Source organism: Acinonyx jubatus, chromosome E2 (assembly GCF_027475565.1).
Source record: "Acinonyx jubatus isolate Ajub_Pintada_27869175 chromosome E2, VMU_Ajub_asm_v1.0, whole genome shotgun sequence".
Taxonomy (NCBI): domain Eukaryota; kingdom Metazoa; phylum Chordata; class Mammalia; order Carnivora; family Felidae; genus Acinonyx; species Acinonyx jubatus.
Window position 1 is genome coordinate 18,431,694 of NC_069396.1, and position 28,000 is coordinate 18,459,693.

Consider the following 28,000-nt stretch of genomic DNA (forward strand, 5'->3'; position numbering starts at 1 on the left):
AGCCCCGAAGGGTTTAATTTTTATTAACGAGAAAAGAACTCACCCAAACTTTCCCCAGGATTTAAGTGACCAGATTGTCAATAATTTCCTTCCCACCCATTGCCCTTTCATCACTTATTTTCGTCGTTTCCTGGGCAATACAAACATTTAAAGTAAGGCCTGTTTCTAAGTCAGGGCTGTTGGGTAAATGCTGTGCAGCTAACCCAGGTGAACCACAGGTAAGGAAAATATTTTCCTGGCAGTTCCATGCCTTCCCTCCTGCCAAGACTCAGTATTCCTATTCTTCCATAAGTTTTGCACCTTCACCAATACCCCTCCCCCCCCCACACACACATATTCGATTCTTGGGGATGGCTGGTAAACCCAGGCCGAGCTTCTGTTTATTAAATCCCAGGTCTGTACTAATTTGCCTGACTAGGTGCTTCTTACTCATCCAGTGAAAACTCTGCATTGTCCTGCTTGTGTGCATCTGGGGCCTCCCTTGTTAAGCTGTCAGGCCCCCTCCCCCTAAAAGCTAAAACACTGGATAGGCTGTGTGCACATAACCTCCAGACACCACAGTCCTGGCCAGAGCCTGGCCCTCACCTATCCTGGGAGTGCTGCTGAGAGGTCCAAGTCAGCCAAAGTAGAAACTGTTAAGTCCCTTCAACAAACAGGAGCTAAGATACACTAAAGGACATAGACTGAGCCTAGGAAAGCTCTCAATCCTAGTGGAGAGTGGGGACATGTGAGAGACTGGTTCAGTAGCCGTGCACGAAGGGGAATGCTGTGCTTCTACCACCTTATTTATGATTAGCTGGAACTAACCCTAGGAAGGCAGAGAACCAGTTCCTTCCCCAACCAGGCACCTGCACAACCTGTATTCCACCCCTCCTCCCCACGAGACTTGTTTGTTTCTCAAGTCAGTGCCAAGGGGCCGAGAGCAGAGACTAGAGAAACATTTGTCATTGCAGTTCACAGATAAACGGAAGTCCCCAGGGAAGTGGCTTTTTCTAAAGTAACAGAGAAGGGGGTCATGTTTTATGGAGCCCAAGAAGTGTCCATTTGTGCCCAAATACTTACAGTAGATAAGGCAAGCTTTAAAGATAATTTGCCTTTCCCTATTGGCTTTGAGCTAAATTACTTGGACCTATGGATAAAAACATCACCTCACTCCTGTAATCTCTCATCTAAAGAAGAATAAAAACAGCCAAGAAAATCAATCACCGGGTCACAAATCCCAATTCCTCCACACTCAAAGTGTACCAGGGCCAAGGTATCTGTACAAGAGTTATGCCTGCAGGAGCCATGGCTGGCTCCAGCTGTGGTCTTCACTGACTTAAGTGACTGCAAGCCCATGTGTGCCAGATGCTGTACTAAGTGTCAGGGCTAAAATGGTGAGTGAAATTCAACCCCAGCTTAAAATCATGAAGGATTCAAAACCCTCAAGAGAAGGGAGGGGTCACAGTCGGTTTAGTTCTCAGTTGCTCCTTCTCCCAATCCACTGACAAACTGGGACCATTTGGTGCAGTTTCCAAACTCTGGAGTGAGCTGGGCCAGGAACTCTGTAAGAACCTTACGAGGCCAGGGTCCATGTGCTCAGGGCCCCTTTATGGAGAAACATGGTCAGTGAAGCATTTCTACTCTCAGGATCAGCCTGGTCCTTGAGACCTAGGGCAGCGGCCTGTTGGGAGGCCTATTTCCCCATGTTTCAGGAATACTTAAATGAGTCTTTATAAAAATAAAATGGCGAAACCCAAATTAAAACCTTACTTTCTGTTTAATTCGTTTTGCCAAACAAACACAGTGAAAACTTTAGTCTGACTAATTGTACAGAAAATAGAATTTGTAACCAGTAGCAAACATAACAAGATAAACCTAAGTCCCTGGCAAGCTGGATCTTCAACATCAGGTCACCTAGATCCCCTTGTAGATGGCCTCCTGGGGAGAGAGGTCCTAAATAGGCAGAGGCACAGTTCCCATCAGAATCACAGTCTGCACCTGGGAAGGAAAAGCAGGAAAAGGAGAACTGATGTTATACTTGGATCTCTTATCACTACACACGGAAGAGTTGTCCCAATGCTGGCCAACCTCAAGGTGTTGTCTTCCTAAACCCATAGTCCTTGGGCAGCCGACCTGCATTCTGAGGGGTTAAGTTTCAAGTTCAGTGGTTCTGAAGCCTCTGCTTAACCAGAACCTGCAACATAAACAGGGGGTGAGGTGAAGAATGGGGGACAAAGTCATAAATGCTGGTGTCACCCGTGCAGAGTCTGAGGTCCCAAACTTCAGGACCTTGCTTCAGGAGAAAACAAGAGAGGGTGTCAGGTCACCAGCAAAAGAGTCCAGCTGCCCTAAGCTTCAGTACTGTCAACCAGTGTCCCAGGAATATAGGGGAGTTCACCAGCAGCGGCCTAAGGTCCCTCTAGGTCCGGAAGTCCAGCAAGCCAAGGGGGGGGGGGGGGGCGTTCACATTCCGTGCTTCTTTCGGATGACAGCCATGGCCAGCAGCCGATCCTTCTCGCGGAGTTCTTCTCGTAGCTTGGCCTCAGTGAGACGCAGGTGGCGGATGCTGCCTTTCATTTCCTTCATCTTCACCTCCATCAGCGCCAGGATGTCCCGCTGCTCGTTCAGCTTGCGCAGGAGCTCCTCCTCCGTGGTGCCTGACGACAACGAGTATGAGTGGTCGGAGCCAGTGTCAGGGAAGCCCTCTTCACCCACCACCACCAACTGGGGACCCATAGGGCACTCTGCGGCCTCCAGCCCTGCTGTAGCAGCCTCTAGCTCCGACGCGGCGGCGGCGGCGGCTGCGCCCTCGGCGGCGGCGAACTCCACTTGCACGGTCAGGTCGATGGGTTTCACGTCTTCGCCTGTGGGAGTGGTGGGAGCTGGGGGCACGGACCCCGGAGCCTGGCTGCTGTCTACAGCGGCCTGAAGGGTGAGAAGCACAGCAGCAGAGGCAGACACCAGGTTCGGCTGCAGCTGGGAGGCCTGGGCAGTGGAGGCTGACGGCGACGACTGCTGCTGCGGCGGTGGCTGTTGCTGCTGCTGTTGTTGTTGCTGCTGCTGTTGTTGCTGCTGCCTGCGGCGAGCTGCTGCAGCCCCGGCGGGTCTGCGTGCTACTTTGCGCTCGTTGACGCCACGCAGCGGGAAGATGGTAGGGACGCGCACCGTGTAGGTCTTGCGGCCGCCTTGGAAGTGGACGCTGCAGAGACGGTGGCCCGTGGTGGGCTGAAAGGTGGAGAAGCACCCACTGACGCCAGCGCGGGACACGTTCTTGAGCCAGAGACGCCGCAGTTCAGCGTCCTTGGGAAACGTATAGAAGTGCAGCGCCTTGTCCCGGTGTGAGTTGTTGTAGCAGCCCGGCACGCAGCACGTAAAGCCTGGCATGGCTGCGCCGCGCGGCCCGCCTCGGCCCTGCCCACCGGCCTCCTAAGCCCTTCGACGGCCCGGTCGGTCTGCCGCCGCCCGCCCCCTCGACGGGCGGCGCCGGGCGGGTCTTTAGGCGGCTTCCCACTAATGCCGCCCGGCGCAGCCGGCCTGGCCCGGCGCCCCGTGCCCAGAATACGCTTCCCGCCGGCCCGCGCCGCGCCACCCACCCGGCCGCCCGCCTGCGCTCCAGAGTCGGCCCCGGGGACGCCGCGAAGGACCGCCCGGGAAGGAGGACTACGCCCCCCACAATGCACCACGCCAGAAGCTGCTCACTTCCGGAGCGGGGGCGTGATAATTCCAGCCGCTTTCCTGGGCGCCGCTATGGCCCACGCAGAACAGATTCTTACTCCCACTCGGCTAATCCCCGGCCGACTATAGAGGCGTATTCGGTTGCAACGCCGTCTCCTGACCGCCCTTCGCAAGGACCTGGAATCCTGATACGGCGGCCGGGGAGAGGAGGGGTGGGGAGGCGGGAGGCGCGCGCCTCTGTAGTGCGCAAGCGCCCTGGGTATTTGCCCACAAAAACCACAAATCCCGCAATGCCTTGCGCTGAACTCGGCTGCTGTGGCCTGCAGCGCCGCCTAAAGGAGAGGCCGGGTTACAGGGGACTAGGAGTTGGGTGAGGTTGTGCCAGCGGACAACCTTGCCGGAAGCGGTTCCCCAATCACTGGCGGTTGTGAGTCTACAGCATTCCTGTGGGGCTTGGGTGGGCGACCGGGGCTTCAGTGCCCAGAAGGACCTCAGGAGCCCCTTTCTCTGCGTTGAGCACTCTCCTAATTCAGCCGCTGTTTGCGATGACTCACTTACTGACCTAAACATCAGTCACCAATTGATGCTTACTGTGTGGCGGGCACAGGGCAGTGCGTTGGGAACCTTGCAGGAGCTGACTGACCAGGCCTGACTGCTGCGAGGGATGAGGATCCAACTTTTGGATAATAGATGTGAATGCACCTGAATGGATTTCTAATCACAGAAATAAGTGCTACAAAATAATGAACAGGACAGAGGAAAAAATGGGAGGCGGAGTCCCAGGAAGAAAAAAAACGGTGAAAAGCTGGAGGGGGGAGGAGTAGCTGGCCCTGAGGCAAGAAAGAACTAGGCTCCGCCCTTCAAAACTTGGAAGATGCCAGGCTGGGTAGCTGGAGCGTCACAAGATACCAAACTGGGCTAAGTTAAAAGATTTGGGATTTAATTCTGCAGAGGACTGGGAACTGTTGAAGTGTGTTGAACCAGAGGATGGACAGGCTTTGTATTGTAACAAGACCTCTCCCCACTCCTCTACTTCTAAGGAGAAAACGTTCTAAAGGACCAGAGAGGCTGTGGAAAACCAGGGAGGAGGCTGGGAAGTCTTTAGGGAAGTTACTTGCAAACAGCCCTCCTTTGCTGAGTTCCCCCTTTCTCCGCTTCTTGCCTTTCTTCACCCTTTTTCCTGATTCTCCCTCCTAATTTTTTTTCCCTCCTGATTACAAACCATGGGTGTGAAATTGGAGCCTAGTATAAACTACTTCTAAGTATTTGATATAAAAACAAGAAAGATTCGGCTTTACAAGCATGTGAAAGAAAAAGGAACACCGCAAGTTAACTGTTACATTTTTTAAAGTGTTTTATTATAAGAGGAACCCATTCTTAAAATATTTTGTAAACATTACAAAAAAATTTTTTTAAATGGGGTGCCTGGGTGGCTCAGTCGGTTAAACATCCAACTTCAGCTCAGGTCATGATCTTGTGCTTTTATGAGTTCCAGCCCCGTGTTGGGCTCTGTGCTGAGAGCTCACAGCTTGGAGCCTGCTTCAGATTCAGTGTCTCCCTCTCTCTCTGCACCTCCCCCATTCGTGCTCTTTCTCTCTCTCAAAAATAAACATTAAAAAAAATTTTTTTTAATGTTTTGGAAAAATACGGGACAATGGAAATGAACTATTTCTCTGGTCCAACATGCAAACATCACCCTTGCACTTTGTGTTCACAATCAACATGCTCCATGGTTATTGGCATGGGTTTCACAGACCCATACCAGAAAGAAGTTCCATTCCTCCTGGCCTATGCAGCTGAGGTCCACAGCTTGAACCCCCTTCAAACTTAGAAATGCAGTCCATGTTGAAAAATGTGCATTCATTTGGATGAATATACAACAGTAAAAACATGAATACACACTTTGTTAAATGATTACATGTTTATGAAATGTATGCAGTAGAGATAAAGCAAAAGATCATTGTTACATTGTTTTGTATTTTCATTGTCATACTATTACTGATAGAATTCTATTCTTGTCTCAAGACGTACCTTCCTCAAAAAATATTAATGAGATCAAATTTATATCGTTTCTTCATGCACAGAACATTGAAGATGCTCAATAAAATCGTACCTTCCAGTATATAAAATCACCTCTAATCTACACATAATCTTTTATACTTAAAACATATCTAGAATGCATAGCTCTCTCCCCACCCCTACTGCCCTGCCCAACCTCTATCTTGTCACCTCTGGAAAAAGGCTACAACCTTGTCACAAGTCTCCCTGCTGCCAATCTTGCCTCCTCTACAAAATCTGTTGTTCACATGGATACCAAAAAAATATGGTTATGTAATTCCTCTGCTTAAATCCTTCCAGTGGCCTATTGCATTAAGAATAATGTCCAAACTCCTTTCCCAAGCCTGTAAGACCCCACATGGTCTGCTCCTTGCCTGTCTTACTCCTCCCTCCCTTGCTTCATGCACTCAGTATTTTCTTTTTTAAAAGTAGCAAATATAAAGTTTAATCAATTATGTAAAACACATAGACACCTGATCTAGGAGCAAAAGGATAAGTCCATAACTCAGAACTCAAGTTCTGATTAAATTTCCATGAAAATTTAAGAAAGGCTGTCTTGGTGAAAAATGTGCTAATAGAGTCTCTAGCATTAACAGAACTTTGAAAGCCAAATTTCGTCTCAAAATTGCACGTGTTTGGAGATCATAACATTTCTGCTGCATCACAAACAGCCCACTAGCTTTTGAGCCTGCAGCCTGGTCTCTTCTGAGGCTGAGTAGTTTTCACAAATGCAAATCTGACCAGATCACATATAGGATAAAATTATTTTTTCCTGGCCCAAGTGTGCCTACTCAACTAGGAGAGGGAGATGGGAATAAGAGACATTCTAATAGTGACTGCTATTTATTAAGGGCCTGGCTTACTATATATCAGACACTGAGCTAAACATTATCTCAATGAGGGGCGCCTGGCTTGCTCAGTAAGTAGAGCATGTGACTCTTGATCCCAGGATCCTGAAGTTGAGCCCCATGTTGATGTAGAAATTACCTAAACAAACTTTAAAAAATTATCCCATTGGATCAGTACAAGCCCCTATTAGGTGGGTATCATCCTCAATTTACAGATGAAGAAATCAAGTCTTCGACTGATGGCACACATTTGCCCAGGTTCACTCCCTGGTAACAGTGCCTCCAATCCAGAGTTTACAACGACCGCGCCAGGGTCCTCTGAGCGGGTAGGGTTGGAACCGCAACTCCCGTGAGGCTGTGCGGCAGCCTCGCGGCCTGCCGACTCGCGAGAGTTGGCTCAAACGCGGCGGCGGGAAGGCGGTGGAGCGGCCCACCTGAGCAGTTGGGTGGGAGAGCGAATGGCTGAGGCAATGGCGGATAGCTACAGCCAGGACAGCGAGCCTACCACACGCACGTTGCTGCGGCGCGTGCTGGATACCGCGGACACGCGCACCCCGCAGCGACGCCGAAGTGCTGGAATTGGGTATGTGAGGGCGCTGCGCGAGCATATGAGCAACCAGAAGGATTAGGGGGTTAGGTTTCCGTGGGAGACCCCGTTTGGAAAGGGAAAGGGGAACTGAGTCTCGGAGAGGCGCAGGACTCAGGGTTCTGAGAACTGGCTCCACCCTTCTAGCTAGGCTCAGGTCAGCTGTTGGTGCCCGCCGCCCAGGGACTCCAGGCTGACAAGTCTCGGGACCACGGACCTCAAATCACGTTCGGGTCTTTGGGTTTCGGCCTCTGGTGAAGGATAGGCGCTCAGAATCTGGCCTTTTGGCCCGTTCTACGGGCCATCTTCCCCGACATCAGCCCAGAGTGTGTCCAAGCATCTGCCCTGCCTCCTATGTGTCCTCCACCTTTCCCTGCACATTCACTCCCCTTTTCCTGGAGGGTCCTTCTGAAAGATGGGAAAGGAGCTATAGAGAACAGCCTACGTAGAATTCAGGAGGCAGGAACTAGAAAGACGTTTTGCTAGGGAGTAGGGAATTGGCTTGACGTAGTGGCAGTGACAGTGGATGAGGTCTGTGGTGAGCTCATGGTGCAGAGGGTGTGGAATTTGGCATCAGCCAGACAGGGGCAGTACAGTTCTTTTATAGGCGCTGGGAAGCTGTTCGTTGTAGGTTTTAGACCTATAAGTGATGAGGTGGGAGCTATCCCTTGGGAATTTGAGGGAGACTGGAAAGAAGAGACTAGGACTGGCGTGACCCATGTAGAAGTTGCTGTCAAACCCTGACAGGCATTTAAAAGCCTTCAAAATATTTAAAATCCTTCTTGGGTTTTTATTTTTTTTAATGTTTATTTATTTAGAGAGAGAGAGAGCATGTGCACTAGAGGGAGAGGGGCAGAGAAGGAGACAGGGAATCCCAAGCAGGCTCCGCACTGTCAGCACAGAGTGCGATGCTCAACCGACTGAGCCACCCAGGTGCTCCCTTGGGTTGTTATTTTAATGTCAGGAATGGATACTGTTCCATTTGCTTCTCTTGTCTGTGTGGCTAACTTCTGCTTCTAAGAAAGTCAGTTCTGTAAAGGTTTCTTCAGTCCCTCTCTCTAGGTAGGTCATTATGGTCCTTCTCTATTCCCATATCCCTCAGGTTCCCCTTCATCCACAACCTTGTTGATACAGAGCTGAGAACAGGCGCTAGGGGAGGGGCAAGTGGTTTCTGGTTCCTTGGCCTTGAGGGAAAAGGGCTTTAGGCCAAGATTCCTGATGAAAGCACATCTCCGCATCCTCTAGTTTCGTCCCTACTTAATTCTCAGAGCAATTGGTCTTTACACAGTGCCCAGAAATCCCTACTTGAAACACCTTCCTCCAGGAGGTTGAGCAGCTCAACAAAGACAAATGCAAGGCGGCGTTCCCAAAGAGCCAGGGTAAGTGCCCCAGCCCATTGACCCCTACAGGGCTCTTGCTGCATTCAGGGGACCCTGAGGTCTAGCTCTGCTCTGGAGCCCACCTTGAGGGAATCTCAAGGCAAACAAACAGACTGATTACTTGATGCTTTCACCCAAAGTCTATTGGCAGATTGGCCCATGTTCAAACCAGTGGACACCTGGAGGAACAGACACCCCGGACTCTGCTGAAGAACATCCTTCTAACTGGTGAGTGAACACTGGCTTGCTGGTCGGAGTTAGATACCAGTCCCATGGTATCTCTCATTCAGGGCAGCCTGCCCTGCCAACCTTACTTTCTTCTTGCTATTTTGGCAGCCCCAGAATCTTCCATCATGATGCCAGAGTCAGTGGTCAAGCCAGTGCCAACACCGCAGGTGGTCCAATCCTCTAGACAGGAAAGCATTCGGGGCAGGTGCACAATGAATTCTCCCCCTTGCACTGGGCTGTTGGGTAGCTCTGATCAGGGAGCCTCTTGAGGGTCCCAGAAGCCAATATTGGGCTTCCTGGCCTGAGATAAGTTTCATCCTTGTAGCCTGGAGCTGCAACTTCCTGAGCTTGAGCCCCCTACAACCCTGGCTCTCGGTCTGCTGGCTCCTGGCAGGAGGAAGCGGAGGCTGAGATTGTCAGTCTTTCAGCAAGGAATAGACCAGGGGCTGCCTCTCTCCCAAGGTAAGACCCTGGACAACACTTGTGGCCACCCTCTTTTGTCCTCTGGAGAGGCTGAAGAGGCCTGAGACAGGGCTGTCATGAGCCTAGAACTTATCATGGTTTCTTTTTAAATTCTCTTGCAGAGCCTTGTGGGAATGCCAGTGCCTCTTCTCTCACCAGGTGCTGTTGTCTGTTTGGGGGTTGGTGGAGAGGCTTGGGGAGGGAGGTATTGATTGGGATGGAATCTGACCATATTGGTCCCTGCCAGTATTAGCTTCATAGCATAATGGCTGTGTTCTTAGAGATGAGAGCCCTAGGGCAGATGGGAGTATTCTCCCAAAAATTGGGCTTCAGGTACCTGACTTTCCTTCATGGCTCCTCCCTCCCACCAGTTCCCTCAACTTGACCTTTGCCACACCTCTTCAGCCACAGTCAGTGCACAGGCCTGGTTTGGCTCGCAGACCTCCCACCCGTCGAGCTGTAGATGTGGGTGCATTTTTGCAGGATTTGCAAGATACTTCCCTGGCCTTGGCTTCTCCAGGTAGGGTTGAGATTTCCTTCTGCCCTGTGGGGAAAGCTCCCCCACTCCCATGGGAAGTATGCTGAGTTCAGGATTACTCCTCTGTCAGGTCAAGGACAGTGAGCAAGCCTGACTAGTAGGTCTATGAAGAGTTTCTGCTTCCTTTCTACATGATGTCCCTTGTCTAAATGGAGCCCCAGTCTTAGCCCCACATTCTTGAGAAGCTAGAGGGCTGAGGGTAGGAAAGGTGTGGTATGGTGACTGGAGCTTTTGGGGAGATTGATTGATAGGGCTCAGGTTTAAGGATCAGCTGGCCAATCAGAACTGACTGGGGAGCCTGCTTCCAGAAGACAAGTCAAGTTTACTAGAGTAGGAGGATTCCAGGTAGAGGGAGCAGAGTGAGAAGTGGAGGCATGGGTGAGCAGTTTGGATGGGACAAGCTGTGGTGGGTGGGAATATTAGGCCTAGAAGCAGGAAGATCACTGTGGAAGCTCTCTTAGAATACTAGGAGGTTTTCTCTAAAGGTCACTTGGGGCAGACTCATGGAGCCTACTGCCCAGGCCCTGGTGACAGAGTGTCAACTGCCTTTGATCTCCAGGTAACAGCCTCAGAACCCCTGTTGCTACCCTGCCAACCGACACCGTGTTGGAGGACACTCAGCCCTTCTCCCAGCCCTTGGTTGGCCATTCCCCCAGTGTGTACCACTCCCTGCCCTGTCTCTCTTACACTGAGGCTAAAGATGCTGAGAAGGCTGTCAGTCACAGGACACAGAGGAGTGGGCCTAAGCTGCAGAACCACAGTGAGTATGTGGGCTTTTCCTTCCTCGGGCCCATTTGTGTGTCCTGCAGAGTCCCCTGGCTGTTGGTCCCTCTTACATCTCAGAGCAGAGTTAGTGTTGGGCCAGGATACTCCACAAACAAGTACCCTGGGTCTCCCTCTGGGCTTTTCTCCTCAGTGAGCTAGAGTGGATTTTATTACTTTATCCTTGAGCTACATCCTTCTCTAACTTGTATTCTCTCCCTTGATTCAGGTCCTGGAAAACCAGCCCAACTTCTGGCAGGAAAGTCAAAGAAGGTTGATGCCCTTGCTATGAGCTTCCCAAACACCAGCAGTGCTATTGCTGGAGAAGATGAAGTAGAGCCCTTACAGGGTGGAGTTGGTGAGAATGCAGAAGAGAGGATGGAGGAAAGTTTGAGTGTGAGTGAAGTGAAGGACACAACAGGAACACAAGGATCTGTTAGGACAGACAAGTCTGACAGAAATGAAACATCAGAAGCTGTTGAGGCCAAGGAGCCAGAGGGATCTTCAGGAGATGAGAACATCTCTGGTAGGACAGGTAAGGGTCCCAGTGCAGGGATGGGGGAGTGACTTGGTGACAGCTACATTCAGTCCCTAATCTGAGGAGTTGTATATCTGGGTTGTGTTTCTGGGCACAAGTAGTCTTGGGTCAGGGAGACTCTGAGGGGCCCGTTGCTTGGCGGGCCAGATGTAAATGGGGCCCTTGAGGAACAGGACAAGGAGGCTGTGGGTCTTCAGATTTGGGTGAGCCCCCTATAATCCTGCCCTTCCTCTACAGCAAGTCCAGAATTGGCCTCCAGCACCACTGAGTTTCTTCAGGCCAGGCAACTTCAGTTTCTTGAGTCAGCCCCACCGCCTAGCACTGCCATGTAAGATTCTATGACCTTGTTTTGCATGGGCTTCTCGGGGAGGGAGCAGGCTTTTGAGCTTGGCATTGAGTACCACAGGATTATCCCCCTTCTCATTAGTATGCAGATGATCACCCAGGAGAGCACCCTGAGGTGGGCTCAGTGAGGCTCACTGAGTACATCTGTCATCCTGGTGCATGCTTCCACATTCTGAGAGGAAACTGGGTAGGGGGATGTTTCTAAGTTAGTATATAGTCAGAGAAGGCTTCCTGGAGGACGATTAGCAGAATCAAATAGGCAGAAATGGGCTGAGGGGAAGGAATGTCTGTCCATACAGAGGCCTGAGGGTCATGGGCCTGAGCAAGTACCAATTTATGTAATAAGTCTAGACTAGGACATTGGGTCCAGACTGGAGGATCAGGGCTGCAGGGAAAGACCAGGCCTCAGTGTGGTCCTCTGTCCCCACTACCCCTCAGCACATAGTTGGAGTTATTGGTTCAGGTTAGCCAAGGAGTAAATGGGCCCTAGTCTTGGCAGGAGCCAATAAGACTTTTGTTTTGTTTTGTTTTTGTTTTGTTTTTAAATTTATTTGTTTATTTTGAGAGCAAGAGAGAGAACCCCAAGCAGTCTCCACACTGTCAGCACAGAGCCTGATTCAGGGCTTGAACTCATGAACCAGGAGATCATGACCTGAGCCAAGATCAAGAGTCGGATGCTCAACCAACTGAGTCACCCAGGCACCCCAACACTTGTTTTTGACTAGGGGCCTCTTCACGTAGCATTTTAGCTAACTATCCACTCTTGCCCCCAGCTTATCCTCAGAGCCTCTGGAGCCTCTACCGACCAGGCTTCCTCCCAGGGTCAGAACCCTTGGCCCCAGGCCCCGTCAAGATCCCCACAAGACTGGATTGAACCACTATGTGAAACTCTTCAGCTTCTATGCTAAGATGCCCATGGAGAAGAAGGCTCTTGAAATGGTGGAGAAGTGGTGAGTCCTGGACACTCGGGGTGGGGAGAGGAGCCCCTCAGATCATGAACAGCCAGTTCAGTCTTTTCTACCCCAACCCTCTTTGGCAGCCTGGACAAGTATTTCCAGCATCTTTGTGACGACCTGGAGGTGTTTGCTGCTCATGCTGGCCGCAAGACTGTGAGACCAGAGGACCTGGAACTGCTGATGCGTCGGTAAGTGGGCAGAAGCAGGGAGGTGCTGGATGTGGGAGTGCTGACACTGATTCTATATCTATCCTCTGCTACAGGCAGGGCCTGGTCAACGACCAAGTCTCTTTGCATGTGCTTGTGGAGCGGCACCTGCCCCTGGAATACCGGCAGCTGCTCATCCCTTGTGCATTCAGTGGTAACTCTGTCTTTCCTGCTCAGTAGTGGCCAGGCCTCAACACTCACCCAGTCCCTACCTAGGGCCACTTGGCCCCACATATTCTTCCAGGTCTCCTCCCATCCCTCCTCACCATCAATAAAGTGTCACAAACAGAATGTGCTGTGTTTTGGTGCATATCCTGGGGCCAGCCAGGCCGGGACCAATACTCATCCCTCTTCTCAATTCCTCAGCACAACCTGGGAAATAGGTTCAGACAAATAATTTTATACTAAAAGTTAGGGGTTAGGAGCACTAGAGCACTGGAGCACTGAGGCTGCCCATAGCAGCCCTAGCTTGCAGGCTCCTGCTCTCGAGGCCCCATGCGCCTGAGGTCAATCATCTGAAGCTGTTCCAGGGCAATCTGGAGCTGTTCCACAATGCCTTCTTCCTTCTCTTCACCCTCCTCAGGCAGTTCTGTCATGGGGAGCTGGAAGGCCTGGCTCAAATAGCTATTCAGGGTCTGTTTGTCCAGGCCGGGATCAATGTTCATCAGGGCTTCACGTACCTTGGGTAGGGTTACTTTATCATGGCTACCCCACAAAGAAAGAGAGATAGGCTTTGACCCTTCTGTACCCCAGACCCCAAGATGTCCTCTGCTGAGCTTGAGCAGTATATAGTGCCCAGGAACAAACTCAGTGCACAGGGAGATCCAAGGCAATGAGATGCCACCCTGTGGCCCAACCTGCAGGATATGCCTATGGCTAAGTGGGCCTGAGGACCTCAGGAGTTACTCACAGTTCCAGGCCCAGCTCCTGCTTTAGCTCCTGTAAGTACTCATCCTTTTCATCCATGTACTGTTCCCACAGCTTTTGCACAAAGGGCATACTCTGGCCCTCCTCATCCTGGGAGGGTCCGTAAGGCAGGGTGAGGACACATTGGTTGGGGTCCAGCAGAGGCCAGGGCAGGGCTGGGCAAGTTCCTGGACAACTCCCACTCCCCAACACACACCCATACCTACCTCTATAAACAATGAGTGGTAGTTGAGCAAGTCTGCATTGCTACTGTTGGAATGCCAGCCCCCTGCCTCCATCAGCTGCTGGATTCTCTCTTCCCTCTTGAAGGGGAAGGTGCTCTTAAGGGCAGTGCTATGGGGAGACACAAGGGCCAACAGGCCTGGCTCAGGCCTACCCACTTATCTTCCTGTACCACTCTGCCAGCCCCACTACTGCTCAAAAGGGACAACAAGTGTTGGGGCTGTGAGCCCTTCCTGTCAGGCTCCCCTTTCCCCTGCACACCTGGGAGCCTGGCCAGAGGAAATGTTGGGCAGGAGTTTGTGGTGGCTGGACTGGCCTCTCACCTTAAGTTTTCCATGGTTATCAGCCCCTCATTCTGACTGTCAGCATTTGTCATCTCCTTCAGCAACTGTACTACGGTCTCCTTCTGCTTGATGTACACACTCTCGCTCCTCTACAGGGAAGGAAGCATTGACTAACTTGCTGCTTCCTGAAGTGATAGGGATAGACCTGGCCTATGGTGGGGACAAAGGGTGGAGGGCCAGGTCCAACCTCACCTTTCCCATCAAGAGTGCATAGAACTGGCTCATGACCTCATTAGAACGGAAGAGCTTGATATTTTCAAAAATGGTGTAAGCCCAGGCCATGGCATCACCAGGTCCAAAGCGATTCTCCAGGAAATTGAAGAAGAAATCTGGGAATTTCTCTTTCTGCAGGGTTGGGGACGACTGCTTAGTAACCCTGCCCCATGGTGGGTTAGCCCTCCCCCCTAACACCTTGATGGAATTCCCGGGAGGATTCTCAAGGCCACACCAGGCCCAAATGGCCCATAAGATCTGACCTGCTCCTCAACAAGACGTTCCTTCCAGGCATCTTTGAGTAGGTTTACCACATCCTTCTTGGTTGGCTTCTTGTTCTCCACAATGCCATCAAATCGAAGGAAAGAGGGGATGGCTTCCCCATAGCCCTGCAAGGTAGAATGTCAGCTCATCTCTGGGCCCAGGCAGAGCCCAAGATGGTTCCCCAGAATCTCAAGTCTTAGCAGCAAGGCCTGGCTGTTCTGACTCTGGCCCCAAGCCTCCCAAGCCCAGGGACCCCTACCAGACCAGGAAAGAAGTCTTTCTCCCGGAGCAGGCCCTCGCCAATCTCCTCCAAGAGCACATCCACCAGCTGGTCACTGTTTTTGCCCTCGGCCAGCATTTGCCAGCGATCTGGGCCCCCAGCCACCACACCTGCAGGTGGGAAGAGGGAGCTGGAGTCCAAACCACATCGTTGAGCACTCCCTGGGAGTCCAATGGCCATCATTACCTTCACACTTGGTCCAGTCAGGCCGTGGTGTAGAGGTACGCTGGATCTCCTGGAGCTCAGAATAAAACTGGTCCCGCTCCTTCAGTGTGGTCATGTGCAACTGTAGCAGTAACTCGTGCTCCTTGCAGACCTCTTCATAGTCATCTCTCAGGCTGTCCAACTACGGACAAGGTGATTGATCCTCGCTACCCACCTGCATGACCCTTCCCTACCCTGCCTCACCTGCCTGCCCACCAGCACCTGCTCCTGCAGATCCTTGTTGGTCTTCTCCTGCATTTCAAAGTCCCTCCTGGGCACCACATCTCCAAAGTTGGCTTTCATGGTGTTGAGTTCCATCTGTGTGCGGGTCAGGTCTTGCCGGGTCATCTTCAGAGCCAGTGTTAACTTAACGGGGTCCTCGCCCCAGATGCCTGTCAGGGTACCAGCCAGCTTGCATCACCCTGACTCTAAGGCCTGTAGCCCAGGGCAGGGTTAGAATGTTCCTCAGGGCTTGTTCCAGGTCCTTCTCTTGCTGCTTGGGAAGCCCTGGGTCTTTCCTACAGCACTAATATCTTACAACTTCGAGCTTAAACAGAGAAGTCCAGGACACAAAGTACCAGGCCTGTCCTGCTCTCAGGGAGTCTCAGTTGCCTCAGCGGCCAACAATTGTTTCCTACTTAAACAAGGAGTCTATGATTCTCAGTCCAGCTCAGAAGATCCACAGACCCAGGCAGCAGCAAGAATATCCCCACCTCACCCACCCCACCCCACCCCCCAGCATTGTGAATGGGCATGGAATGAACAGATGTAGGAGAGTTGAATGGGGACAAGTGGCGAGACTCCTCTAGTGCCTCCTCAGGGGAAAGAAACCCACCTCAGGCTTACCTGGGGACTGGGCTAGTGACATGTCTTCCCGCTGGTACCGCAGCTCATTCAAGTCTGCAATGAGGATCTTGCGGGCATCTCGCTCACTGAGGTAGTGCAGGTACTCCTCAGCCAAATTCTTCCTCAGTTTGGACACCTGTTGGGAAGGTGGCTGTGTGGTCATGGGACTGTACTTAGCGAGCCATCAAAGGGGATGGGATGGGTGCTGGGTGGCCACATCAGGGCCTGGGAAGAGAAAAGGTAAAAGAAGGAGGCTGGCCATTCCTGAGAATCCAACAAAGTGCCAATGCTTCCTCCTGTGGAGAAAGTCTGGGAGCCAAGAAGCAGGACTGCTATCATTTGGGGCCACATGGAACCAGTGCTAAGCCAAGAAGGAAGACAGAATGTGGAAGTAGGGCCTCTGGAGGTAGGTGGTGGCACAGTATATCATTCCAGGCAGAAGGGTAGAGAGTTAGGGGTCACCTTAGTGCCCAAGGCTTCAGGTCACCCCTGGGCTGGAGGTAGCAGTAATTCAGGGAGCTGGTCACCACACTACTCCCATTCACCTCGCTCTGCAATGAGATCTTCTCCTCGTTCTTTTTGTCAATGAGTTTTAGCAAATTCATCTTCTCTTTCTTCAGCATGGAGATTTCATATCTCTCCTCAGCCCGCATGGCCAGGATCCTCTCGTTGCAGTCCTCATTCATAGTGACAAGTTTGGCCTTCAAGGGCTCCAGAGCCCGAATCTTCTCCCTCTGGTGGGCTAAGCAGGGACAGGTGGGAGACTACCTTTGGGACCATGGAGAACAAACAGCCAGGAGACACTGATCGAAGGTAACAGTGAGTGGCTATGTCCCTTGCAAACTCCAGGAGTCTATCACTGCCTTGTTCAAAACATGGCTCCTGCTTAAGGCCTTCCTGCATTGGCTTTTAAACCAGAGACACAGTCTAGTTGAGGACTGGGGTTTCATCTATGCCCTTTCTCTCTATAGCCTTTAGTCCTGTAGTTGTACCATGCCCGGCACCTCCTAAGCCTGGTTGGGAGCCTCTACTTCCCAAAGGTACTCACTTACTCCTGGGCTTCACTCTCAATAGCGAAGTTGCTCTCTTACCATACTTCCCAAGGACAGGAGGTGATTAGGTGCTCTATCACAGGACAGTGTAAGCAAAAAGGCTGAGCAAAGCTTGGTGACTTCAAGGCCTAATTAGTAGCTGCCCAACATGGCTGCATAACCCCAGAAGGTAAGAGTTGGATCCTCTCCATGCCTTCCAGACTGGACCCAGGCACAGAGGCTGCAGTCTTACCCAGCATCACCTCATATGCATTCTTGATGGAAGATAGCAATGGCTTGTACGTTTTAAAGTCCTCTATGAAGAACTCAAAGATTTCTCTGTAAGGCTGGCAAGAAAAGGGGACCTGTCACCTCCTGGCCTATAGCTGCCACTCTCTTAAGTTTAGAAATATTGTAGCATGAAGTTACCTGGTGACCCACATTCAAATAAATACCCCTGGGCACCACATGGGTCGCTCATTGCCAGGAAGCTGAAGGGTAGCTATGTCCCTCTCAACTGTTCTCTGGAGGCTGTTCTCCTGGTGCTATCTCTGAAGGCTAGCAGATGACTTGGGTCAGGGCTGTCCCTTCTGTATCTGAGCCCCACTTTGGCTCTCCAGGCAGCCAGCCTCCAAGCACTGTGCCTTAGTTAGCCTCTCACCATCATCCCCTTGCCATCTTACAGACCTGTGAGGACAGGAGGACATTCAAGCCTCTAGCTTTGTATTCTCACCTCCAAGTAAAGGTGTGGTTTCCTGTCCAATTTGGACACAAGTTTTGGGGCACAGCATTATGTCCTGGAATTAGCACAGGCTCTAGAATCAGTCCTGAGTTCATATCCCAGCCCTACCACTTCATAGCTGTATGTATGCCTTCTCTGAACTTCTGCTTCCTTGTTGATGAGGTACCTTCAGCCTATGAGATTGTATACAAGGCCTCATTCAGGGCCTGGCACACAGATGGTGCTCAGCAAGTGTTTCTATCTGTGACTAAGTCAGAAGTAAGGGATTTCCTGTCATCATCCCTGTTAGAACAGGGATTTGGTGATTCCCTCCTTAGTATGTACCAGAATCTAATCTGCATCTAAGTTTCTCTATGTGTCTGGGCTAAGTTCCTCAAGCTTGAGTCTGTCATCTCTGGGCTGGTGAACACCATATGACCCTTGCTTGCCCAATTGCCAGGATTCAGGCTCCATTCACTGATGTCCAACAACCCAAACTAGGCACTGGGGGTCACAAAGCTGAAGGAACTGGAGACAGCATCCAGTTCACCTGACTCAGGTGTGAAACTCAAGCCTCAGGAGAGTTTTGGTTCCAGCTTTGCCTGCTCACTGACTTTGTCATAGAACCTGTTTCCCTTACCAGGAATAGGGACCCAAAAGAGAAGGGAGAGGATAGTCTCTCCTGAAGTCTGAATGCTGAGTCCTAGTGAGTAAAATTTCCTCCCACCTGTCCTCCTGCCCTCCCCACAGTTATTCTGTGGCTCTGACCTGCAACCTCAGCTCCTGGGCAGAATCTGTGCTCAGGTCCAGCAGGAGAAGCTCCTTGCGTAGGTAGTTCTCTAGCTGCTCCAGGTATCTCGGCTTAGTAGTGCCCAGGGGCTGCTGCTGCCAACTACTGCAGGGTATGGTGGGATGAGATGTGATGGGCACACCATGGGGCTCTTGCATCCTTGGTCTGGGGCAGCACACACCCCTGTGCTGTCTCTGGGCCCAATGCTGGGTCTGTACCAGCCCATCCACCACAGTGCTGACCCTGGCTTACCCTGCTCGTTTCCGGTAATCATATGAACAGGGCTTTCGATTATGCAGAATGGTCTGACCACTGGTGTATGTGGGCCATGGGGACAGGTGCCCACCAATGGAGAACTGACAGGACTGCAGGAAGAGACAGGTGAGGTTACCAAGGCAACATTGCTCCCATTCCTGATGCTCCTCTCCATCTTCCTCCTCCTATTCTTTTAAAAAAAAAAATTTTTTTTAACGTTTATTTATTTTTGAGACAGAGAGAGACAGAGCATGAACGGGGGAGGGTCAGAGAGAGAGGGAGACACAGAATCTGAAACATGCTCCAGGCTCTGAGCAGTCAGCACAGAGCCCGACGCGGGGCTCGAACTCACACACCGCGAGATCGTGACCTGAGCCGAAGTCAGACACCCAACCGACTGAGCCACCCAGGCGCCCCCATCCTCCTTCTATTCTTAATTCCGCCCCCCCCAACATCTCTTTCTCTCTTTTTTAAGTAGGCTCCATGCCCAACATAGTGCTTGAACTCATGACCCCAAGATGAAGAGTCACATGCTATAGCAACTGAGCCAGCCAGGCGCCCCTCCCTAACATCTCTCTCTGTCTTTTTAAATGCTTATTTATTTTTGAGAGAGAGAGCGAGAGCGAGCAGGCAGGGGAGGGGCAGAGACAGATGGAGACAGAATCCAAAGCAGGCTCTAGACTCTGAGCTGTAAGCACAGAACCCAACGTGGGGCTCAAACTCACGAGCGGTGAGATCATGACCTGAGCCAAAGTCAGATGCTTAACCGACTGAGCCACCCAGGCACCCCCCAACATCTCTTAATATGGTTCATAATTAAGAATGTGGGCTCTAGCACCAGGTAGTGACTAAAGCCAATGCAGATTACCAGGTAGGGATGGGCCCTGACTGGAGGGGACCAGAAAAGGCTAACATGTTGGAGGAGGAGGTGATAATATCTGTGATGTTCATTCAGTAAAACTTGAATACGTATATGAGAGGAACTGAGGCCACTCTGGGAGAGGGGGTGTATCTCACGTTTAAAGGTGGGGCACACAGACTGCCTGGGTAGCACTAACACCTCAGGGAAACAGCAAGAATTTTTTTTTAACATTTTCATTTATTTTTGAGAGAGAGAGACGAGAGAGAGAGACGAGAGAGCAAGGGGGATACAGAATCCGAAGCAAGCTCCAGGTTCTGAGCTCTCAGCACAGAGCCTGACGCAGGGCTCAAATTCATGAACCACAAGATCATGACCCAGGCCAAAATCAGACACTCAACCAACTGAGCCACCTAGGCACCCCAAAGCAAGAATTTTAAAGAGCTACGGGGGCGATTGGGTGGCTCAGTCGGTTGAAAGTCTGACTTCGGTTCAGGTCATGATCTCACAGTTGGTGGGTTCGAGCCCTGCGTTGGGCTCTGTGCTGACAGCTCAGAGCCTGGAGCCTACTTCAGATTCTGTGGCTCCCTCTCTTTCTGTCCCTCTCCTACTCATGTACTCTCTCTCTCTCAGAAATAAACATCAAAAAACAATTAAAAAAAAAAAGAATTTTAGGGGCACCTGGGTGGCTCAGTCGGTTAAGCATCCGACTTCGGCTCGGGTCACGATCTCACAGTTCATGAGTTCGAGCCCCATGTCGGGCTCTGTGCTGACAGCTTAGAGCCTGGAGCCTGCTTCAAATTCTGTGTCTCCCTCTCTCTCTCTGCTCCTCCACCGCTCATGCTCTGTCTCTCCTTCAAAAAAAAAAAATAATAAAAAAATACGAAAAAAAAAAAAAGAATTTTAAAGAGCAATGAATAAGGGGCCAATGTCCAAGGAGAGCAGGCTGGTTGAGGCTGAGGCCTGGGGTGGCCAGTGTAGAGGGAGTCAGAGCAGCTTTATGCAGAAGGGCTGTCCTCAAAGCCTTACTTATGACTGTGGAAAAATTAATAAATTCCTAAATACCCAGAAATTAGAAAACTCCTAAATGTCTAAAAAATAAAAGCAGTCATGAAATGTTTACAAAAAGATTTAATGTGGAAATATGCTAACCCTACAGCTCTAAGGGTTAAGTAAAGCCTGAAATTAAGGAATAAGCACAACTAGGTAAAAATGGAAGTCTAGAAAAAAACAAGAAATAATGTAAAAAGTTATCAACAATTATTATTCTCTAATGATAGGTCATTGGATGCTTATTTTTCTACAATTGTACATTTTTCAAAAATTTCTGGGATCCCGGGGGGGCGGGGCGCGGTGGAGGGGCTCAGTCAGTTGAGTGTCCGACTTGGGCTCAGGTCATGATCTCCTGGTCTGTGAGTTCAAGCCCACATCAGGCTCTGTGCTGACAGCTCAGAGCCTGGAGCCTGCTTTGGATTCTGTGTCTCCTTCTCTCTCTCTCTGCCCCTCTCCTGCTCATGCTCTGTCTCTCTCCATCTCTCAAAAATGAATAAACATTAAAAAAGTTAAAAAAAAAAAAAAGAAAGAAAGCCTTAAGATTTCTTTTTGTTTGAGTTTGAGAAGAACTATCAAGAATAAAATTTTTAAATAGTTAAAAAGAGAGTAAATAAAGTATAAATAGGCAAACTGGAAAAATGAGAGAATTAAAACTGCTAAAAACCAAGCCAGAAAAACAATTTTTTTTTGAAATTTTATCAAAATTGTGATTTTGTGCCAAGTAATTCTGAAAGACATCTGGGAATTTGTCAAAGAAGCATCTAACCCTAGTGAACTGATAAGTTTTTCAGACTTTCAAAAGGCCAGGACTTGTGTTCTGTCTGCCGTTTGTGTGGGGAGAAAACATGGTCATCCTACATTGATTCTGGGGCAAGTGCGGCTTCCAGGTCGTTGTTATCATTACCAGCTGGCCTCCACCAGCCAACGGGTGCAAATGTTTCGCTGGGGCTCCTACCTCTCTGCTTCCTCCTGAGGGTGAAAATGGGAAGGGGCGTGGTCAGGGGGCGGCGTGAGGGAGTAATGCCCTCTGGTGGTTAAGAATGGTGGTGCCCTCGCAGGAAGAAAGTGCTTACGCCCAGGTACACGGTAGGATGGCAGCTGGGTGGAGGGGGGATCATGTGCCCCATTATCCGTCTTCCGAGGCCCTGGCTGCGCTTGGTCTCTGCGAAGAGTCCACACTGATTCCCTTTCCCTCTCTGGAGTCTGGGTCCCCACATTGGGAATCTCCAGCTTCATAAAGTGTGGGTCCCATGTGTCCTTAAATTCCCCATAGGGGACACACACAAAGAAAACCACCACACAGCCCATAATGCTCCACTGTGAACTGGAGTTATAAGTTTGCTAAACTGTGTGTGTGTTTTTCTTAAAGTCGGTTTGCTAATTAAATAATTACAACCCTATGACTGTATCAACAAAAGTTCAAAAGTACTTAATAAGACAGCATTCATTATTTTTTTTTAAAGTAAGCTGTACGCCCAACATGGGACTTGAACTCAAAACCCAGAGATCAAGAGTCTCACACTCTACGGATTGAGCCAGCCAGGTGCCCCAAGACAGAATTCATTTTTATATAAAAAAATTAAAAGAACAGGAATGGTGGAAGGGCAGTTTCCTGAGGCTAGTAGAGTCTCTTGCCGCCAACCCAGAGCCAGCAACACAAGGGGGTAATAACATCTTTTTACTCCTGCCTTCACACATTTACTCACAACATTATGGAGCTCTCAACATATGCCAAACACTCAAGTACCCTATCAGGGATCAGGGCCATACAGAAAAAAAAAAAAAAAAAAAAAAAAAAAAAAAAAAAAAAAAAAAAAATATATATATATATATATATATATATATATATATATAGTCACAGCCCTGAAGGACCTTGGTAGATCTGGTGTGACCATCCCAGCATCTAGCACAGTGCCTGGCATATGGCAGGCTGAATGAAAAAATGAGGTCCACTCCAGAACATTGAGCTGCAGGGGAAGGGTGTCGGGAAGGAGCTGAGTCTCTCTCTGCCAGGGGAGGTCTGGAAAGGCTTTTCAGATGAGGTGCAACCAGTTTGCACACCTCTACCCTAAAGCCTGATGGATCTGACCAGTGTAAGCCACGCTTCCCTGACTGGAGAGAAGCTGCTGGCTTCTGGGGGGGGGGGGGGCATGTTTCAGGTGGGTGGTGCTTTTGGGTTGCAGAGAGGGAGGCAGCTAGGGTCTGGGAGCTGACATTTGGGTTTCCAGCAAGACATTGCCACTAACCAGCGTCTTCTGTCTCTGGGAAAACTTTCGGTTCTGGGAGCTCTTGGTTTCTGTGAGGTAGGAGTCATCTACGGTCACTCCTGAAGGCTGTATGTGTGTTCTGCACAGAGAAGGGGAAGACAGTGGTAGATGACAGAGCTCTGAGTGGGGAGAGCACCTCCAACCTTCCCAGATCAACAGGACATGGCTTCTTTTCCCTGCAGAGCTAGGCTCTGGGTCTTCCCAGCAGTGCCTATAGATTCCCAGAGATGTTGCCAATAAGTTCCTGGCCATGGGCCCAAAACATTTTCCTACATTCCTGGAAACCTTCTCATGCTGAGGATCTCATCAATCCCTACAGTGACAGGATAACTTCATGAGTGCCCTTCATGAGCCCAGAGAACTCTGTGGACTTAAACTTTCATTCAGTGTTGAGAAGAGTTTCATGTTTGTGACTGGCACATTCTGGGGGTGTGATACCAAAGACAGGTGTTAGGACAAGAAGCACAAGGTCTGAGGTCCAAGAGCTGCTGTGTGAGTCCCCATCCTGCACTTACTGGCTGAAAGGCCTGGGGGTTGACATTTGGGGTTCCAACAGGAACCCCCAGGCAAGCCATTTGACCTCTCTCAGCCTAGTATGCTCATAAGGAAATGGAGACAATTCTTGCTTTTCCTATCTTATAAAGTTGTTGTGAAGTTTAATACGAGGAAAAGAGATATGCAAAAACAGCCTGTAAGCTGCAAGGAGCTGTGCAGATGTTAATGATGACAGTAAGATGGGAGAAAAGTTGATTCTAAGAAGGTCTTTAGCTCCTAGACCTCTTGGGAGGGAGTGCCATCCTTCCTCAAGCTAGGAAGGCATTTGGGGATCAACAGGGAGGGCTGCCCTGGGAAGGCAGATCCAGGTGAAGAAAAGGGAAAAGTAATTCCAGAAATCCATGGTGGCAGTGGGTGGGGGTCATTTATGCTGCCAGACAGACCTGTGTCTTCGTTCCCTTTGCTAGCCAATGACCTTGGGCATACTGTTTAACCTCTCTGAACCTCAGTGTCTTTGTTTACAAAAGTGAGACTGGGACTACCTGTATTCCAGAGAAGCTGAGAGCAGTAAATGTGAATCTAGTTGGGAACCTAAGGACTTGGTTCCTTAGTCCTACTCCATAGAGCGGTGACACCCCAAACGCTAGTCCTCTCTTATCTCTCAATGGGACAAGTATGAACAAACCATATCAAATAAACAGCAGCTATAGAAAAGGAAGGGTTTTGGGGCGCCTGGGTGGCGCAGTCGGTTAAGCATCCGACTTCAGCCAGGTCACGATCTCGTGGTCCGTGAGTTCGAGCCCCGCGTCAGGCTCTGGGCTGATGGCTCAGAGCCTGGAGCCTGTTTCCGATTCTGTGTCTCCCTCTCTCTCTGCCCCTCCCCCGTTCATGCTCTGTCTCTCTCTGTCCCAAAAATAAATAAATGTTGAAAAAAAATTTTTTTTTAAAATAAAAAAAAAAAAGAAAAGGAAGGGTTTTTGCATTCGTGCACTCTCTCCATCTCTCAAAAATAAATAAACATTAAAAAAAAATAGTCACATGCTCTACTGACTGAGCCAGTAGGGGACTGCCCCTATATTTCTTCTCTTCTCTTCCTTCCTTTCTTCCTTTTGATACTTTTTTTTTACAGTTTATTTATTTTGGGGGAGAAAATTCAAGCCAGGGAGGGGCAGAGAAAAAGGAGGACAGAGGATCCGAAGCAGGCTCTGCACTGTCAGCTTGAACAGTGCTGGGCTTGAACTCACAAACTGCAAGATCATGACCTGAGCCAGAGTCAGATGCTGAAGCAACTGAGCCACCCAGGCACCCCTATGCTTTCTTCTTCTTCCCCTTCTTCTCCTTCTCCTTCTTCTCCTTCTCCTTCTTCTCCTTCTTCTTCTTCTTCTTCTTCTTCTTCTTCTTCTTCTTCTTCTTCTTCTTCTCCTTCTTCTTCTTCTCTTTAATGTTTATTTTTGAGAGAGAGAGAGAGAGAGAGAGAGAGAGAGGGAGGGAGAAACAAAGCTTGAGTGGGGGAGGGGCACAGAGAGAGGGAGGGAGACACAGAATCCGAGCTGCTGGCACAGAGCCCCATGCGGGGCTCGAACTCACAAACCGCGAGATCATGACCCGAGCTGAAGTTGGTGTCTTAACCAACTGAGCCACCCAGGTGACCCCCTATGCTTCCTTCTTAAAATAGATGGGGATTCTCCTTCTGAATCCATTTCATATCCCTTTCAAACATGACTGCAGTTTCCTAAATCATTCCTGTGCTGGGTAACAACACTCTTTCTCAAGCCTGCTGCCTGGTTCTTATAGTTTCATTCTAACTCTGGATAAAATAATCAAATTGGCAAACAATTTCCTGACTTTTGTAGGCTTTCTCTGTTGAGGTAGCAAACCCTGAAGGATTAGAGTTTAGGTGAGATCAAGTTTTTGCGTTGGAAATGAGTAGAAGGGAGAAACTACGTTCATTAAACAACCGAATGTTTAGTATATGCAAGAACTGTGATGAGAGCTTCGCATATTCTGCCTAAATTTTCCCAGCAATGTTTGTGAGGTGGGCTGTAACATCCCCACGTTTGAGATACAGAAGCAGAAGCCCAGAACTTAAGAGACTTCTTGGGTTCCCAAAGCTAGAAAGACATTTATCCCCAAATTTTGTCTTATTATGTACATTTTGTGTCTTTCCTGGCTAATAGAACTTGTCAAATTTTGCAATGCCCAGAGGGTGCAACCTCTGAATAGACAGCAATTCGATAAGCATCTTTGCCATAAACCAATGGGTGAAGAGGCCATTTATCTCTGTGGCTAAGAGCTAAGAAGTCTCACATGGCTGGGTTCAAATCCTAGCTCCTCCACTTGTAAACGTGTAAAACACATGATTTCTCCAGACTTCTATTTGTAATAGAAGTATCCAGAAGATATTACTACTTCATAGAGTTGTGAGTTAAATATGCTATATATAAAGCACTTGGCACATCATATACACTCAATATAAAGAGGCTGGCTCTTACTAATGTTAAAGTGCGCCAGCTCTTTTGCTAGCACGTAATGTCCGCATTCTGTTTCTGCCCCAGCGATCCGGTGGGGCTGAAGCCCCGAATCAATGGACAGAAGCTTTTCTCTTTCTGCAAGTTCTCCAAACCCTCCTCTCCGCCCTCAGTCTGGCCAGCGCCTACCTCGAAGTGGTCGCGAAGCTGGAGCACCGCGGCTTCGGGGAGGCCATGACCCTCGGGCAGCCGGACAGCCAGCATCCACTGCCTGTGAAGTTGTGGTAGTGTACAGCCGGTCGCTATGGCGACCAGGCCCCAGCATCCCAGAGGCGGGGGCGGGGTCAAGATTTGCCACGCCCCCTCACCCCAAGGCCGAAGGCTAGGAGGAAAGCCAGTTAGCAAAGGTGGACTCGGACCCGGGAGCAGGGTTCCCTCAGTCAATCACTACAGCGGACTTGACCCTAGCTATCACAACTGAGGCGAGGGGATAAACAGAGGCAGTGGGGGAGAGAGGGAAACTGAGGGCCTGGAGCTACGTTGCCAGCGGGAATTGTAGTTTTTGGTTTCTTGACGTCTCTGCCGGGCAGGCTTATGACTGAGCAGATTTGTACTACATCTCCCTAAGTTCTTTACGATCCCGGGTTGGCCCGCCTCTGGAGAGCTCTGCATTGTGGGATATGGAGTCCGAAATGTGGCGAGGCGTGGCAGTGTCCAAAGAGAGATGCCAGACTCGGACTCGGTTTCCCTGCGACCTCAGTAGGCTCGCGGGCCATTGGCTGAGCGGGGAGGATCTTGTCCCGCTCCTCCCCGCCCCCAGTGACACAATAGCAGCTCCCTCCAAGATGGCGGCGGCGACGGCTGACCCGGGAGCTGGGAGCCCGCAGGCTGGAGATTCCTCTGGCGGGGGCGCTGGGGGCGGGCTGCCGTCCCCAGGGGAGCAGGAGCTGAGTCGGCGCCTGCAGCGCCTGTACCCCGCGGTCAACCAGCACGAAACGCCGCTGCCGCGCTCCTGGAGCCCCAAGGACAAGTACAACTACATCGGCCTCTCCCAGGGCAACCTCCGCGTCCACTACAAAGGTATCGGCCTGTTTGGCCCGCTGGGGTCGGGCGGAAGGCCAGAGCATCTGTGGGGTGGCGATGCTGCCCGCCCCTGCCCCATCACGTCCCTTCCCGGGCCTGGGTGCTTCGGGTTAGGCCTTAGCCCCTGTGGGGTGTCCAGGGTGTTGAGGCTGACCAGGCCGAGGGTCGACTGCCTAGACTGCTCTTCTCTGAGACACCTAATGTCAAGAGAACTGCAACAGGTGTCCATACCCAGTGCTGGGCTGGAGCTTCCACCCCTGGGGGCCTTCCTGCTTGTCCTGGGATAGCTCCCAACTCCAGCTGAACCCTTCACCACGGCTTAGTTTTTGGAGTGTCTGAAGAAAGGGGTGGTCACATCCCCTCCATTAGCCAGAAGCCTGTGGGTTTGCTCATCTGCCAGACATCACAGACAGGTCTTGGAGTTTTCTACTAAAGTTGAGGGGGGTGGTCTTCCAGAGCTCCTCCACCTCCTCTCCTCTCCCAGGTGGACTGCCTGTATTCTGGAGAGACCGCCAGCAGCACTTGGAAATCTCTCACATGTATGCATATTGCCCGTACCCTCGTTTAGTTTGTATGGGAGACAGTGTCTCTGGCAGGGCTGCTGTTCACAGGAGGAGGTGAGCCAAAGGTGGGAGGTTTATGTGTTTGCTCAGTTGTTGTTTAGTTGTTCCTTGAACAATGTAAGGGCTTCCTCTAGCCACGAAGGGTTCACCCCTTCGTTGCCATGGAGCAGTAAAGAATGAGGTTTCTATTTACATTTCTTCTGAAATTTCTTCCTTGCTCTCTCCTATTAGGTCATGGCAAAAATCACAAAGATGCTGCCTCAGTGCGTGCCACGCACCCCATACCTGCTGCCTGTGGCATTTATTACTTTGAGGTGAAGATTGTCAGCAAAGGAAGAGATGGGTAAGCCCCTTCTTACCACCTTTTTCCCCCAGCACTGACCTGTTTCCTGTGGTCAGAGTTTGATGACTCCTGGCCGACACTTGTGACTGATGTGAGCTGCTGAGCCTCACGGGTCTGGGCTGCAGAGGGTTGAATAGTGGGCTGCCTCTGTTTCCTGACTGTGAGCATGGCCTGGTGTAAGCAGAAGCCCTTGGTAGCAAGCATTGGGG

The 28,000-nt window shown here is 50.4% G+C and overlaps 4 protein-coding genes and 1 long non-coding RNA gene across 11 annotated transcripts in view; 2 read left to right on the top strand and 3 right to left on the bottom strand.

Annotated features, from left to right (window-relative positions):
• Nucleotides 1-1,740: 1,740 nt before the first annotated feature.
• Nucleotides 1,741-3,833, bottom strand: THAP11 (THAP domain containing 11). The gene has a single exon (XM_027076022.2). It carries the CDS (start codon nucleotides 3,364-3,366, stop codon nucleotides 2,446-2,448), a length of 921 nt encoding a protein of 306 aa, XP_026931823.1. The 5' UTR covers nucleotides 3,367-3,833; the 3' UTR covers nucleotides 1,741-2,445.
• On the bottom strand, nucleotides 1,741-7,001 carry LOC128313256 (uncharacterized). The gene is made up of 2 exons (XR_008293699.1): nucleotides 6,777-7,001; nucleotides 1,741-1,980 (listed from the first exon to the last, which is right to left on the bottom strand). It is a non-coding gene; the product is annotated as an uncharacterized LOC128313256 (long non-coding RNA).
• Nucleotides 6,944-12,854, top strand: CENPT (centromere protein T). Its single transcript, XM_015068671.3, has 13 exons — nucleotides 6,944-7,146; nucleotides 8,438-8,528; nucleotides 8,669-8,756; nucleotides 8,865-8,961; nucleotides 9,082-9,218; nucleotides 9,341-9,377; nucleotides 9,590-9,738; nucleotides 10,316-10,516; nucleotides 10,748-11,053; nucleotides 11,294-11,384; nucleotides 12,175-12,351; nucleotides 12,441-12,545; nucleotides 12,620-12,854. Exons 1-13 carry the CDS (start codon nucleotides 7,022-7,024, stop codon nucleotides 12,741-12,743), a joined length of 1,728 nt encoding a protein of 575 aa, XP_014924157.1. The 5' UTR covers nucleotides 6,944-7,021; the 3' UTR covers nucleotides 12,744-12,854.
• Nucleotides 12,855-12,943: 89 nt separating this feature from the next.
• On the bottom strand, nucleotides 12,944-28,000 carry TSNAXIP1 (translin associated factor X interacting protein 1). 5 transcript variants are annotated; one of them, XM_015068629.3, is made up of 17 exons: nucleotides 27,831-28,000; nucleotides 25,992-26,073; nucleotides 22,819-22,918; nucleotides 18,658-18,770; nucleotides 18,384-18,510; nucleotides 17,148-17,241; nucleotides 16,409-16,605; nucleotides 15,864-15,999; nucleotides 15,240-15,409; nucleotides 15,000-15,159; nucleotides 14,793-14,923; nucleotides 14,533-14,658; nucleotides 14,249-14,401; nucleotides 14,036-14,145; nucleotides 13,697-13,823; nucleotides 13,474-13,580; nucleotides 12,944-13,268 (listed from the first exon to the last, which is right to left on the bottom strand). In XM_015068629.3, exons 2-17 carry the CDS (start codon nucleotides 26,036-26,038, stop codon nucleotides 13,028-13,030), a joined length of 2,139 nt encoding a protein of 712 aa, XP_014924115.1. In that variant the 5' UTR covers nucleotides 26,039-26,073; nucleotides 27,831-28,000; the 3' UTR covers nucleotides 12,944-13,027. The 5 variants fall into 5 exon arrangements, with proteins under 5 accessions (XP_014924115.1, XP_026931817.2, XP_053066738.1 ...); XM_027076016.2 differs by lacking the exon at nucleotides 22,819-22,918 and having other exon boundaries at nucleotides 25,992-26,184; XM_053210763.1 differs by lacking the exons at nucleotides 22,819-22,918; nucleotides 27,831-28,000 and having other exon boundaries at nucleotides 25,992-26,439.
• The window catches only part of RANBP10 (RAN binding protein 10), a 64,679-nt gene continuing 62,878 nt past the window's right edge, over nucleotides 26,200-28,000 (top strand). The window contains exons 1-2 of one of the 3 annotated variants that reach the window (XM_053210764.1): nucleotides 26,200-26,882; nucleotides 27,680-27,791. In XM_053210764.1, the coding sequence (XP_053066739.1) occupies nucleotides 26,483-26,882; nucleotides 27,680-27,791 (512 nt within the window). In that variant the 5' untranslated portion in view covers nucleotides 26,200-26,482. The remainder of the gene's footprint in view (nucleotides 26,883-27,679; nucleotides 27,792-28,000) is intronic. The other 2 variants (XM_027076021.2, XM_015069309.3) reach the window with 2 other exon arrangements.